This window comes from Saccopteryx leptura, chromosome 2 (genome assembly GCF_036850995.1).
Source record: "Saccopteryx leptura isolate mSacLep1 chromosome 2, mSacLep1_pri_phased_curated, whole genome shotgun sequence".
NCBI lineage: Eukaryota > Metazoa > Chordata > Mammalia > Chiroptera > Emballonuridae > Saccopteryx > Saccopteryx leptura.
Window position 1 is genome coordinate 21,514,151 of NC_089504.1, and position 16,220 is coordinate 21,530,370.

The 16,220-nt window shown below is 41.0% G+C and overlaps 1 protein-coding gene across 1 annotated transcript in view; it reads right to left on the reverse strand.

Annotated features, from left to right (window-relative positions):
• Positions 1 to 307: 307 nt before the first annotated feature.
• SLC31A1 (solute carrier family 31 member 1) overlaps positions 308 to 16,220 on the reverse strand; it is a 38,146-nt gene continuing 22,233 nt past the window's right edge. The window contains exons 2-5 of the mRNA XM_066367405.1: positions 8,020 to 8,184; positions 6,897 to 6,969; positions 5,778 to 5,946; positions 308 to 3,605 (exon numbers count right to left, since the gene is read on the reverse strand). Coding sequence (XP_066223502.1) covers positions 3,404 to 3,605; positions 5,778 to 5,946; positions 6,897 to 6,969; positions 8,020 to 8,151 — 576 coding nt within the window. The 5' untranslated portion in view covers positions 8,152 to 8,184 and the 3' untranslated portion in view covers positions 308 to 3,403. The remainder of the gene's footprint in view (positions 3,606 to 5,777; positions 5,947 to 6,896; positions 6,970 to 8,019; positions 8,185 to 16,220) is intronic.

Sequence of the window (16,220 nt, forward strand, 5' to 3'; positions counted from 1 at the left end):
CCAACTCGACCTCTTGCCCAACCACATAAATATAGGGAAGGAATTGTGATACAAATTAGCTTTTAAATTCTGGAATCCTTGGTATACTGAGATGTTTGCAGCTTTGCGAAGACCCTGTCTCCTTTGTTCACGTAGATCTTCTGTTATCTTAGCTTGTCATTTTAAGTTGAGTAGGAGGAGAATGCTATGAAAACAAAGGGATCATGCCACCTCAAGACTGACATCTTAAATACTATGATAATGGTCAAGACTCGGTGCACAAGGATGAGACCACTTATTCTGGTCTCACTCTGGGTAAACACATGCGTAGAATCACAAAATCAAAATATTTATTTTGTTCTTTTGTACATGACACTGTTAAAACGTTCCTACTACAGCAATACTGCTCTCCAGGAGCTTACAGTCTAAAACAGGCAACATTAATTGTAGACCCAGTGATTAAGGCATTGTATCAAATGCAGACTTTGTATCTTTAGATGTATTTTCTAAAAGAAGCAGCTGGAGAGGGCAGGATCAAAAGTTAGTGACATGAAAGTGTACCCCCTGCCCCTCCCCTTCCAGCTCCTAACCCTTTGTGGCTAGAACTCAGGACCAGTGCCCCACAGCCTAAAAGGGAATTCCAGACCATCCTACCATAGTAGTGAAGAAACTTGAATCTCTAATTCCCTGGTGGACACAGAGGATTCCCTGTTTGTCACCACTGAGGGACAGTGTTCCTCCAGCATAGACTGGAGAGACCAACTAAGATTCTATAATTGCAGTCGATACTATGTAGCCCTTTACCCAACCTTATAGAAATTCCAGTGGGACAGTGCTCCTTGAAATGTGCTTAAAGGTCTACCAAGTAATACACTTCTGGTTGGTATCTATTGTCACTGCATAGTAATGTCCACTGCATCAGGAGGGCTAGGGAAACTTAATGAACTAGATATATGGAATAAAAGACATGATCTTTTAGCTATGAAAGACAGGGAAATTGACAGCAAAATAGGGGCCAAAGAATGGGATACAGGTTTCTAGCTGATTTGAACAGGGAAGGAGGAAAAGAGAAATTTGGGTCCAAAAGGAACAAAGAAGTCAGGCACTAATTCCAAATGAACCAGGGATACAGAAATGAAAATCAACAGGATCACTGTATATATGTATCACAATCCAAGTGCTCAAGAAAGAATACGCTTGATTCTTGTTTTCCCTCCTTCACTAGCTTCTTGCTTTGGCAACCTAGTCTAAGAATTGCTGGAATTCAGGTTTTCAGGAGATTCTATCTTGACTACCTAAAAACCAGTCCCAAATGATGTTTCTCTCTGGGAGTTTCAAATTCACACTTTGTCTTAACTGGCCTTGATTTTTTTTTTTTATCTTAATGATAAGCTCCTGTTCCTAAAGGGTATTTTATAGCAGTTCATGCCGTTTTCTAGAGAGCACCAGGGTCACTACTATCGTTCTTACTTTATTTCTCAAGGTGTATTATTCCTTGGCTTCTGAGACAAGAACAGGCTATTTACACCTTAACGTGGGACTATGTCAGTACCTGTCATTCACTCTGCTCATGCTAAATATCAGCATTGCAAGGGGTTGGAATGAGAGAAAAGCATAAAACTCTAAATGTTGGTTCTTAGGTTTTAACCTCAATCCAGTAGGCTCATAACCCTCTCTTGGTTCAAAGCCGTGGACGTACACATTCCTTGCTCCAATATTTAACTGTACCCACAGAGAAAGTACAAACTTCATAACCGCCACAGAGGCCAACAGGATAGCTGTGTTTTGTCTCTTCTGCCCTGAGGCACAACTGGAGTCTAGCACCAAGGAGGGCAGGATTTAATAGACCAGCATAGAAGACTTCACTTTATAGAGGTAGTTTGGACTGGGAACAAAGCTGCAGCATAGACTAACAACTGAATAGATAAAAACCCAATGTGATTCTTCATTGAGAAAAGAGGTTTTGGCCTCTTGTGATCTAATTAAGCCCCCGAGAGTAACAAAGATGGTCAGGTCACTTAGAGAATGAGGATCGTCCTGGTGTGGGCATAGATGTTGTGGGCTAAGGAATATCTGGCCATAAGCAGACCACACCCTAAGCCTCTCCAAAGACAGGGCTAGACTTTTGTCCTTCTGGCCTATGACTGGCTAATTTACATTGCAGATCAAAGGTCTATCTCAACCTTCAAGCTATTTCCAAGAAACTACAGCTCTTTAAAAATAAGGACTAGTGAGTTCATACATGCTGATAAAAGTTACTTTGGCTACAGCCCTTTGTGCCTGTGTGTTTGGGCACACATACACACAGTTGGAGCTGAATAAATGTTTGTGGAATGATTAAGTATTGACCAGCAGCATTTATTACACAAGTGAAGCCCAGACATACCACCTGCCAGTCAGTAATTCAAATTCCCATGCTCACCCTATCGGGTTTAAAGCAGAGATTCTCAAACTATGGTCCCCTGACTATCAGAAGAAGCATCACAACTTGTTAAAACTTGTTAGAAATGCCAATTGTTCTGGGTCCAGGCCCAGCAATCGTTGTTTTTAACAAGCTCTTGCGATGATTCTAATGCATGCTAAAGTTTGAAAGCCGCTGGTTTACAGGCAGACACACATAAACAGTAATGGGAGATAATGATTCAAACTTGCTTCATTCAGTTGTGACAAACCAAGGTACCAAGTCAAAGTAAAATGTCAATGGTTTTATTTTAAAATATCTATTTCTATTTTCTCAAATTGATTGTCACCTTTTTTTTTGACAAGTTCATTCTAATCAAAAATGTTAAGTGGCAACACAATAGATGAGTAAGTCACCCAAGAATGCGTACTTCTACAAGCTCCAGACCTGTATTTAGTCTCAAACCACCGTCTGTCCACATCACACCTGGTGAAAGGCACAATGTATTTCCCCTCATTGAGTCCAAAGACTGGAACTTAACTTATTTTTTAATGTTAAAGTTTGGGTTCTGGCTTTAGTTGGGCAAGAATTTCCCTCAGCTGCTATAAATCCTAGCTGAAGTTAATCCTTTTCCACCACGGATCCAGGAAAAACCCACTAAATTCACAGATTGTCTGTTAAAAATAAAAACAGAAGACTAAGAATAAAGCAGGTGATCAAGTCATTGAACAGGAACCTACCTGGATTAGACAAGAACATGTAACTTGGATCTAAGATAATGGTGGAGGAGAAGACATCTCATGGGTGGCTTCAACCTCAAGAGAAATGGGAATCTCAGCACAGGAAAAAGAACAGCCAGGGGGTTATCACTATAGATCTGGGACTCTAAGTTAAACCTCTGCTGAGCAGGTGCGTGTGTAAGGAGATAAGGAGCAAGAAGGGAAGATTGGAGTAGGAATCATGTCTTCCAGTCTGGAACTGCTTCCCACTGCAATCGATAAGGCCACACCATGGAGTTTGACGTTAATGGCAATGCTCTGTGATGTCCACCACCACTGCCTTCTTCCAGCTGAAGAGAAAGTATCCTGTGCCGGCCCCCGCTGCTACAGCAATGCAGAGGTACCCATTGTAGGTCATGAAGATGAGCATGAGGAAGTAGCTGATGACCACCTGGATGATATGCAGCACTGTTTGCAGGAGGTGAGGAAAGCTCAGCATCTGCTGCCTGCAGAGTAAACAGGGAAACAACAATCAAAGACCCCTGGGAGTGTTCAGGCAGCTCTGCGGAGCAGGAGAAAGGGGGACAGTTGTCATGAAAGTTTAAACTGGACTCCCTCACAGCCACCCCGGGGGCTCATGGGTACTTGTGTGTATGCTGTTTATTGGTCCCTGGAAATGAAACATGATAGGGTGGTCAGGTTTATAAGCAATGCCTCATTATGGTTATATGTCAGCAGGAGGAACCCTCTTTTGAAGTTGGGGAGAGGAAGGAAGGCCTAATTCCCTGACTTACCTCCACCTTGGATCCTTAAGCCTAAACCCTCCCATGCTTATTTGCCTGAACATTTTTAGGCCTTCTACCTTTTTGCAAAGTTCACATTCTAAGAAAATGGAAATAGAATTGCAATGTAATAGAAAGTACTTAATTAGGGATCAGGAGAGCTGGTTACTTATTTCTTCTGTCACTGACTAGTTCTGTCACCTTAGGTGGGTCACAACCTGTTTGGGCCTCAGTGAGCTCATCAGTATAATGGGAATAAATAATACTGTGCTTACTTAAGAGTAGGATATTAGTCTATAGGACTGCTTGAACTCCAATTTAGTTTTCAGACCTACATTTTTATTAAGACTGAAGCTCAAAAAGCATTTGTCTATCTGTGGGAAAAACCAATAATTATCCAAAAAATTTCTTAGATGAAATACAGACATTTTTGTAGTCTTATATTGTAAGCAAAAAGAGATTAGAGTTGGCTCTGACCAGATAGCTCATTTGGTTAGAGTAGGGGTCCCCAAACTTTTTACACAGGGGGCCAGTTCACTGTCCCTCAGACCGTTGGAGGGCCGGACTATAAAAAAAACTATGAACAAATCCCTATGCACACTGCACATATCTTATTTTAAAGTAAAAAAACAAAATGGGAACAAATACAATATTTAAAATAAAGAACAAGTGGCCCTGGCTGGTTGGCTCAGCGGTAGAGCGTCGGCCCGGCGTGCAGGAGTCCTGGGTTCGATTCCCGGCCAGGGCACACAGGAGAGGCACCCATTTGCTTCTCCACCCTTCCCCCTCTCCTCCTTCTCTGTCTCTCTTTTCCCCTCCTGCAGCGAGGCTCCATTGGAGCAAAGATGGCCCGGGTGCTGGGGATGGCTCTGTGGCCTCTGCCTCAGGCACTAGAATGGCTCTGGACATAACAGAGCGACGTCCCAGAGGGGCAAAGCATCGCCCCCTGGTGGGCATGCCGGGTGGATCCCAGTCGGGTGCATGCGGGAGTCTGTCTGACTGCCTCCCCGTTTCCAGCTTCGGAAAAATGAAAAGAAAAAAAAAAAAAAAAGAACAAGTAAATTTAAATCAACAAATTGACCAGTATTTCAATGGGAACTATGGGCCTGCTTTTGGCTAATGAGATGGTCAATGTCCGGTTCCATATTTGTCACTGCTAGCCGTAACAAGTGATATGACGCGCTTCCGGAGCCGTGACGCGTGCGTCCCACATTACCGGAAGTAGTACTGTATGTGAGCGACACCGTGCTTTGGGGCGTCCTGTGTTTGATGCATCCTGTGCTCCTCTCACTCACCACCAATGAAAGAGGTGCCCCTTCCGGAAGTGCGGCGGGGGCCGGATTAATGGCCTCAGAGGGCCGCATGCCTCCCTCTGGCCATAGTTTGGGGTCCCCTGGGTTAGAGCATCGTCCTGAAGTGCAGAGATTGCCGGTTCAATCCCGGGTTAGGGCACATACAGGAACAGATGTTCCTGTCTGTCTCTTTCTTCTCCTTTCCCCCTTCCTCTCTTGCTAAAATCAATAAATAAAAATTAGAAAAAAATCAGACTAGAGCTGGGCAGGTACAGCTTTGTAGAGAAAGGAATCTACTGGATCCTGTCATTCTTCTACACCCTGAATTATTTTGGCAAATATTTTACAATATGGATTCCTTACTTTCTTCCAAAGTACCAATACTTACAACTCAGAACAACTGTTCATGTTTGCAGAAGGGTTCTTATCATTCCTCCTCTGGTCTGCTCATGATCCACAACTATAAGCCTCCAAAGACAATTTTGATCAAGGTCATACAGAATCACTAACTCATGAAGAGGGATGTTACAAATAAAATGGTTGCTTTGCTGCTTAGCTAACCCAGCTCTCCAGAAGTTCTATCTGGATCTGCTCATCTTCTTACCCAACAGTTTTGTGTGTCTCCATAAGAATGGTTCCATTTGGTCCTGGGACAGGCATGGAATTGTAGCGAATGCTGACTTGAGACTTGCGCAGCAGGCTCTCTCGGGCTATCTTGAGTCCTTCATAGAACACTGCTAGTAAAAACACTCCCACAAAAGCTCCGGCCATTTCTAAGTAGGGAAGGAAAAAGATAGTGGTACTGTAAAACATTGCAAAGTAATCAGCTGGCATGCTATCCAAGCTAGAAAGACAACGTAGAAAAGGTACTACTCTCAATTTCTGAATATGTTATGCAAAAGGAGAAGAAAACAACTTATTTATACGTGCTGATTCTATTTCTTGAACAGTCATTTCAATTCTTAGTCTTTCAAACTTGGAAGCACTGGTAATGCTAGGAATGTATTCAAACTTCTGATTTAACATTCTACCGGAATTAACTACTCTTCTTCCCAAATTGATTTTGTGGATCCAAAGATATAACCGCACCTAAAGCAGGCCAACTGACTATTCAGCTTGTGCAATTTGAACTTATGGTACACCAATTCAACATTATAAACACAAAGAAATGGGTGGTTACCCAAAATCTAAGGAGTGACACTAAGATGGGCCATACCAAGCCATCAGAAATGATGCAGAGCACAGTTTTGTGCACTAGAAAGAACACTGGGCTAGGCAGGACTAGAAGGTCTGGGTCCCTGCCCTGGCTCTGACATAGTTATTCTATCTGATTTAGGACTAATCATTTCACTATTTAAAGCTTAATTTATTTTAAAATGGTAGCAATGTACTAGGTCAATAGCTTTTAACCTAGAGTTATTTTGTGGTATGTGTATATTAAATGCTTATGTCATTTTAACTTGACTATAGTCTTATATTCATGACCACTAACATCAAACAAGGAAATACTCTGGAAAAGGATGAAAGGAAACAGACTACCAAAGACTCCTATGTTGTATCTAAATTATTTTTTTAGAAACTCTAAAATAAGCATTGTGTATCCTTACCTAGGAAGCAAGCCAGTCATGGATCATAACCATAATGATTCAGTAATTACAACAGAATGAGATGCTGGGTTTCCAGATTTTCGCCACCTTCACACACCACCTGATGGCTTACTCACCTCCAGCTGTATTGATCACCAGGCCAGAAAACAATAGTTTCACATCGTTAAAGCCAAAATAGAAGGTCATGCTCTGTCAGAAAAACAAAACAAGTTAATTAGAGAAGACTGGAGATTCTAAATGAGAATTCCAAGTAAAGAAGTTTAGAACACTTAAAAGTAGCAGGTAGAAATGAGAGATACTCAATGCCGTGGGAGGTTTTCTCTGTCAGTTTAGCATTACTACTGCAGGTACTCTCCTTTGTCCTCACCATCAACTTTTGTCTTTCTTTTCGACATAAAGCATAAAAGACCAGAACTTAATTCAGAAAAGGGTCAATTTTCAAAGAAAGGAGGAAACAGAAGGGCACTGGAAATACCGTTTCTGGTGTGGCTCTGTAACAGCCTGCCACATGATCCTGGACAAATCATTTGACTTATCTGTGTCTACCTTAGCTTTTTCTCGTCACTAAATTGACCTTTAAAAATAGCCTTCTAATCCCTGGCCAGGTAGCTCAGTTGAACAGAGCATCATCCTGACATGTTGAGGTTATGAGTTCCATCCCTGGTGAGGGCATATACAAGAATCATCCAGCCCTGGCCTGTTGGCTTAGTGGTAGAATGTCAGCCCGGCGAGTGGAAGTCCCGGGTTCAATTCCCGGCCAGGGCACACAGGAGAAGCACTTCTCTACCCTTCCCCCTCTCCTTTCTCTTTATCTCTCTCTTCCCCTCCTGTTGCCAAGGCTCCAGTGGAGCAAAGTTGGCCTGGGTGCTGAGGATGACTCCATGGCCTCTGCCTCAGGTGCTAGAATGGCTCCGGTTGCAATGGAAAAATGCCCCAGATGGGCACAGCATCACCTCCTGGTGGGCATGCCAGGTGGATCCCGGTCAGGCACATGTAGGAGTCTGTCTCTGCCTCCCTGCTTCTCACTTCAGAGAAAAAAAGAAATCATCCAATGACAACATGAATGAGTGGATCAACAAAATCGATGTTTCTCTTTCTCTCTGTGTCTCTCTTCCTTCCTCTCTCTCTAAAAATCATTATATAAATTAAAAACAAAACCTCCTACCGATCTTATAATTCAGTTATTCCTCTTACCCGTGTGTGTGAACAGGCCCAGGATGCCTCTCCCATGGCACTCACCATCATCATCATGTTGCCATCTCCCCCGCCATGGGAGTGGGAGGCTGAAGTGGCTGGGTGGTGGTGAGAAGGTGGCACGGTGGCACTGCTGTGGTCCACAGAATTCATCCCCATATGGTGGGAATGGTTCATTTTTCCAGGAAAACTTGAGTCAGCAGAAGGGTTCTAAGAAAAAAGATTATATATAACTGAAGGATATAAAAATCTTGATTCTCGATACTCAGTTCTATGTGGGATTTCATCCAGTGAATGAATGTTCCCCTAGGCATCTTTACTCAGAATTATTTTTTATAATCTAGAGATGGAAAGAGGAGTAACTGTGCTGATAGGGAACTTCCTTGGAGATTGTGGCAGAAGGGATTTGTACCACGAGTTTCAGAAACCTAACCCTTATTTTCAATGTATGTTCAGAATTAAATATGAGGTAGCCCTATCCATATAGCTCAGTTGGTTCACACTGTCCGGAAGTGCAGAGGTTGCCGGTTCAATCCCCGGTCAGGGCACGTACAGGAACAGATAGATGTTCCTGTCGTGCACTCTCTCTCCCTCTCTAAAGAATCAATAAATAAAAAATTAAAAAATATATGAAATAAGGAAAAGTAGTTTTTTGGGGGTGAAGGAAACACAATTTTTGTAATGATGGACAAATTGATGCCATTAATGAAATTTAACTGCTCTTGAGCTTTCTAATCAAAATGTCAGTAGACGAGGCAAGCACTTCAGATAATTCACCTAATTGGATGGCCTGTGTTCAATCAGGATATTAAGAATACATTTTCACATGTAGAACAACCAGCCTTCAGCTAATTAAATTTGAAGAAAAGGTCTAGTGCTGCCCTAGGCAAGCAGTGTGCTCAGAATTTATATACAATTTCAATCCCAGTCAGGCATTAGAGTTACGAACACTGAAAACAAGGTATAAATTGGTTATTCTATATTAAATTAAGACTAGATGATGGCATATTCAGCCTTCTATTTTTACTACCACATTGCTCCTTTATTGCAAAGGTCCATCTGGGACATAAACTAAGGAGCAAAAACTCCTGCAGCGGGGGTGGGGCTGGGGTGTGGGAAGCTAGAAACTGAGGATGGCAGAGAGGAAGGTGGTGTTGATGGATTCCCTTTTTGTGTCCCTCAACTCCAGCTGGCGGGGGAAAGAGTGCATGAGAAATTCCAAGTAGGCAGTCCCATTCATGAGCCTGAATGTGCCTCTCATTATCCATCCACTCAATCAATAAATATTTATAAAGCTTCTAGTAAGTGCCAAACTCTGAGCTAGGTGCTAGTAATTTAACAGTGAATAAGACAAAGAAGGTACCTGATAGAGAAACAAGTAAACAGAACAATTTCATGGCGTGATTAGTACTATGAAGGAAATAAACAGGGTAATATGATAGTATTACTAAGAAGTAAAGAAAGGCGCACACACACACACACACAGCTAGTGCTCGACTTACAACCACGATTGGTTCCGACAGACAAGTCATAACACAATTTGGTCGTAAGTTGAGGAGGCTATATGTACAGTACTGTGAAATGATGTTATAAAAATCTCTAAATCATATTTTATCATAATTTTCTTTCATTATTATATATCATAATTTTCTTTGTTCGTTTTATGACATTTGTATCATCTCTACACCATTTTGTTTATTATTTTTACATTCATCAGGTTTAAGTAAGACACTGCATTACCAGTACAACTGGTTTAATATTTGCAAAGATAATTTCCTCTTGGTAGACATCTTGGGAGGGGTTTGATGAAAAATATCAAAGACATAAGACCCAAATTGCTGTACTGAGTCTGGGATAACAGTTGAAATGGTGCACGCAGAGATGGTAGTGCTGCTGGAAGCTGGTCTGCACTGTTGTACACCCAGCTGGGCAACGCCTGTGCTGTCAGACGCGGAGCAGTCATGGCTAGTGATTGTGGTCGTAAAGTCGAATGGTCGTAAGTCGATCAATGTGTGTGTGTGTGTGTATACTTATATATATATATTTTTAAAATCTCTGAACTTTTTATTGGCCTTTGCCCCCCAAGGGGTCTCCATTTCTGCTACCTTAAAACCTCAGAACTTTGGTGTTGTTGACCTCAGACACCACTTTGCTGTCCATAGTCCTGTGGGTGATGGTCTTTTGGATGGATAGCATGGAGTTGCTGCTGTCCAGGACATCACCAGGATCCAAGCCCTCCCTTTCTTTCAGTAGACAGAGGCAGCAATCTTGGCCTCCAGCTGGACCTTGATGTTCAGCAGGGCCTCAGACTCCAGGGCCTGGCACTGCCCCTCTGCCCAGGTCTGGGCCAGCTCTGATTCCAGGTGAAGCAGGATCCCATCGAGCTGCTCCATCTGCAGGGCATAGCATATCTCCACCTCCCTCAGGCTGTTCTCCGAGCTGGCCTTCAGATTCTCACTGAGCCCAGGCCGAAGTGCCATATATATGGGGATAACTCATCTCCTAAAGCGATCGAACATACCTAACCCATTCTCTTTAGAAGAGAAATTCTGCTTATAGGAGTTAAACTGGCAGTCGGTTAGTGCTAGTCTGTTTCCTTCGATAGCTTGGATCTAAGAAGATCCAAGCTTAGCTTTTCCAGAATTAAAATGGGTACTAAAGTAAGGATAAACCAAAGAACAGCAATACAGTGATACTGTTTCTTGTCTAAATTTGTAATCTGACAAAAAAAATTAATCTGAAGAAAATGGTTTATTCATGAGCTGTGCTGTTTTGTCTTTGGTTTATTCAAGTTTCTCTAAACTCCACAACCAACTTCAACTACTTGCCCCTCAAGAACTGTTTCCTCTAATTTATTTCCACCCTACTATCTTGAAGAACTGGGCTCAAGATCCACAAAGCAACTGTACTACAGTTTTATGAAATCAAATGTTTTGATTTGTAAAGCAATTACAATGAATGGAACTTGTGTAAAGTTAGTAATGATGAGTGGAACCTTAGCAAAGTTTATTTACTGATTCACTGGATTGCTGGTTTTAGGGCAATCTATGTGCATATATTAATTCCTGGTGAATACTCCTGTTCTTCTTTAAAACCTCCATAGTTCACTTATCCTTATTCTTCCACTTCATCAAATTTAAAAATTATTTTCTAGAAGAATAGTAACAAAAATATTGGAATACATAGTTCAAGAATAGAACTGAAAAAAACTTTAGGATTCTTAACTTGCAATCTATGATAAAATCTACCTACAATATTTTAGTTACCAAATTTCTATAACTAGGTGGAAAGATTAGGAATACTGTATTTCCATTTCCATTTTTGCCCATTTGGGCAAACTAGTTTTCTCTAAAAGAATCTAAAGGGGACATTTACCTTATCTTTAGCTGGGTACTTAAAGTTGGCTATATGCCAACCTGTTTCTATTGTCCTTAATACTATTATATATGGGAAATGAAATGGCACATTTGACATTGAATGTCATACAGCTTTGCATTTCTTTCTGCTTTCCCCAGTTTAATAAGTATGGCACAGTATTTATACAAATAATTTTGAAAACATCCTTGTATTCAAGAATCTATTGTATTTTTCACTCCATAAGACACACCTGACCGCCTGACCAGGCGGTGGCGCAGTGGATAGAGCATCAGACTGGGATGCTGAGGATCCAGGTTCGAGACCCCAAGGTGGCCAGTTTGAGCGTGGGCTCATCTGGTTTGAGCAAAGCTCACCAGCTTGGACCCAAGGTCGCTGGCTTGAGCAAGGGGTTACTCGGTCTGCTGAAGGCCCACAGTCAAGGCACATATGAGAAAGCAATAAATGAACAATTAAGGTGTTGCAAAGAAAAACTGATGATTGATGCTTCTCATCTCTCTCCATTCCTGTCCGTCTGTCCCTATCTATCTTTCTCTATGACTCTCTGTGTCTGTTAAAAAAAAAAAAAAAAAAAAAAGGACACACCTGACCATAAGACGCACCTAGGTTTTTAAGGAGGAAAATGAGAAAAAAAATATTCTGAACCAAATGGTGTGTTAAAATATTTAATAAAATATACCACAATAATATTTCAACAATGTAAACAGCAGTATTAACAACCATTAGCACTGTTATTAACAAGTGAGAAGAGACTTTAATGTTCAAATACTATTCTAGTAGTCTGGGAACCCACAGCAACTAAAAAAATGAACATTTGCTCCATAAAATGCATGGGCGTTTCCCCCTCCACTTTTTTTGGGAAAAAGTGCGTCTTACGGAGAGAAAAATACGGTAATTCTTTCTCAGTTTACTTCTGAGGATCACCAAAAAAGAAGTTTCCTCTATTCCTACCCACCTCCAACCCCCCCAACACAGACAAATTGAAAGCTTAGCTAGAGGGCCAAATTCTTTGTAAAATCTAGCATTTCTAGCAAAATAAACATAAATTAATGGGCAGAATTAGGAAATAAGCGAGAAGGCTAACTTCTGATGGCTATTCTGAGTCTTTGTGCTGACCTTACTTCTAATAGGTTTAGTTTAAACTTTTTATTTTCCTGGCATTGCATAATGATGGATAAGAAACAGTAATCCATAGAGACTATGGAGATTAGCCCTCACAGAAAGATTACAGACATGGTCATACTCTGCCACATGATCCCTCTTCTCTGGCTCAGGCAAATGTAATCTAGAGCTTCAGACAATTCTTTTGGAGACTGCCTACAGTCTTTCCTGACTTCCATGATAAGGAAGATAAAAAAGAAAGTTTTTATTTTTAAAACGATTAGGATCATGTTCCTTATTAGATCTTCGAAAACATTAAACAAGGAGAAATCTATCTAGTTGGGCTTTTGCTTTCTGCAGTCATTATGACTGGTGACATAAGTAAGCTTTCAGCAAGGACAGATGTGGCAAGTTCAAGGTCAAAGATAGTAAACTACCATAAACAGGGATTCATGCTTATGTACTATGTTCACATGATCAAGCAACCAGTTTAAATAAACTAATCCTGTCTTTTAATACCCTGTATGGGGCCAATAGATATTCTGAGAAATGGGAACAGGAAGTACAATTTGATGAATATATATAGGAGAAAGATCCTTCCCCTTGAAGGCTGTGCTGCTGCTCCTTAGGCCCTGGCCTCACATTCCTATTCCAAATTGACTGGTAGAAGCTCTATGGAAATGTTAAAAGGTCTTCTAAGAAGAAGTAGGAAAAAAAGGAGTAAAAATATGAATAATAAATACCTATCTATCAACAATGGAATCTAAAAGACAAAATAAATGAATAAGCAGAACAGAAACAGACTCGTAGATACAGAGAATGTTTTAATGGAAAGCAGATGGGGGGATGGGTGAAAAAGGTGAATGGGATTAAGAAGTACAAATTGGTTGTTACAGAATAATCATGGGGGCCCTGGCTGGTTGACTCAGTGGTAGAGTGTCAGCCTGGTGTGTGGACGTCCTGGGTTGAATTCCCGGTCAGGGCACACAAGAGAAGTGCTCATCTGCTTCTCCCCACCCCTTGCTTCTCTCTCTCTCTCTCTTGCCCTCCTGCAGCCATGGCTCAATCGAAGTGAGTTGGTCCTGGGCGCTGAGGATGGCTCCACGGCTTCCACCTTAGGCACTGAGAAGAGCTCTGTTGCTAAGCAATGGAACAACACCCCAGATGGGCAGAGCATCACCCCCTAGTAGGCTTGCCCAGTGGATCCCGGTTGGGGGGGCATGTGGGAGTCTGCCTCTCTGCCTCCCTTCCTCTTACTGAATTAAAAAAACAAAATAAAAATAAGAATAGTAATGGGAATGTAAAGTACAGCCTAGGGAATATAGTCAATTATATTCTAATAACTATGTATGGTGTCAGGTGTGAGACTTATCAGGATGATCACTTAGTGCTGTGATGGAGAAGCTTTTTATAAAAACCGCCCACTTTTGCAGTGCTGGTCAACCTGGTCCCTGGGAGGGACCAGGTTGACCAGCACTGCAAAAGTGGGCGGTTTTTTTTTTTAAATTTTATTTTTATTTTTTATTTATTCATTTTAGAGAAGAGAGAGAGAGAGAGAAGAGAGGAGGAGCTGGAAGCATCAACTCCCATATGTGCCTTGACCAGGCAAGCCCAGGGTTTCGAACCGGCGACCTCAGCATTTCCAGGTCGACGCTTTATCCACTGTGCCACCACAGGTCAGGCCGAGTGGGCGGTTTTTATAAAAAGGTTTGCCATCATGGACTTAGTGAGTTATGTAATGTCTAGCCACAGGGGTGTATACCTGAAACAAATATAACATATGTCTACTGTAATTGAAAATGAAAAATAATTTAAAAAATAAATACAGTTAAAAAAAAATAAACTTGGCCTGACCTGTGGTGGCGCAGTGGATAAAGCGTCGACCTGGAAATGCTGAGGTCGCCGGTTCGAAACCCTGGGCTAGCCTGGTCAAGGCACATATGGGAGTTGATGTTTCCTGCTCCTCCCCCCTTCTCTCTCTCTCTTGGTCTTTCTCTCCTCTCTCTCTCTCTCTCTCCCTCTCTCTCTCCTTTCTAAAAAAAAAATAAAAAAATAAAAAAAAAATAAAAAAAAAAGAACTTAACTCTTAAAAAAAAAAAAACAACTCTACGGATATAACCATGTAACCCTTTGGATATTTTAGCTTCCTTTCCTTGGCCTGTGTCCTTAGTTTTACCAATTTCATTCCCAAAGGGTATTAGTAATCAAAGTTGAAACAGCTCTAAGCCAGAATTGGCAAAAACTTAGGATTCTGAAAGTTCTGCCATATCAATGCACTAAAAACAGTAAGTGAAGTGATGCAGTAGAAGTAGAGAGAAACCAGGTCAATAAGAAAAAAAAATGTAAAATACCGTAAAATTGCACACATACACACAATTTTCCACAAATTAAGTCTGGAAGGTGATGGAAGTTGTTAGGGCACAAACTACAAATACAGTTTATATACCTAAAACAAATATAACGTATGTCTACTGTAATTGAAATTGGTAAAATTAAGGACACAGGCCAAGGAAAGGAAGCTAAAATATCCAAAGGGTTACATGGTTATATCCATAGAGTTTATTTTTTTAACTGTATTTATTTTTTAATTATTTTTTATTTTCAATTACAGTAGACATATGTTATCTTTGTTTTAGGTATACTGTTTATAAATACAGGTTTATAAATACAGTCTGAATGCAGGAATGAAGGAGAATAACTGCCAGAACAACAACAAATGCTTAGATTTTATCCTTTTAAAAATTCTTCAATAGCCTGACCAGGCGGTGGCGCAGTGGATAGAGCGTCGGACTGGGATGGGGAAGGACCAGGTTCGAGACCCCGAGGTCGCCAGCTTGAGAGCGGGCTCATCTGGTTTGAGCAAAAGCTCACCAGCTTGAGCCCAAGGTCTCTGGCTCTAGCAACGGGTTACTCGGTCTGCTGAAGGCCCATGGTCAAGGCACATATGAGAAAGCAATCAATGAACAACTAAGGTGTTACAACGTGCAACGAAAAACTAATGATTGATGCTTCTCATCTCTCTGTTCCTGTCTGTCTGTCCCTGACTATCCCTCTCTCTGACTCTCTGTCTCTGAAAAAAAAAAAAATCTTAAAAATTCTTCAATAAACAAAGGCTACTGTTTGCCCTTCTAACTTTTTACCTTTATTGATAATAAAAATAACTCTAAGTGATCATCTACAACAAATTCTCACTGCTTTTCTTCATACTGATAGAACTGCAAAGGACTTAGTGATTATTTGCAGATTTCAATATTTTCTCTTTCTTTATCAAAATGAGCTTTTATAATGGAAAGAAACCAAACTATGCATAGTCTGCATACTCAGCAGAGTCTGTGTAGCTGAATTGCTCATTCATCAGATTAACTGGCTGCATCAAAAGTAACCAATTTCCAGAGACATAAAGGGGAAAAGCACTTCAAACAATTACACTTAAAATTTAGAGAGCCTCCATTTATGAGTAGCCAATGATCTAGGCAAACAAGAAATGCTGCATGTACTGACAAATTTTTAGAAGAACAAAGAGCAGCTATGAATTAGTGGAAGGCTCTTTTACTCAGGCTCTTACTTCACTAAGAATATCTATTTTAGTTAGAAGGATGATAATTCAGGAGCTGTCCTGAGGATATTACTCTGTCTATGGAAGACAGAAAGCAAACCTGTGATTCAATTCTAATCAACACTGTGTTTCCAGATATTGGTTCATGGTCACCCCCTTCTATCATAAATTTCATCTATCCACATCTCCACTTCACCTTACTAAGCTGCTCAGG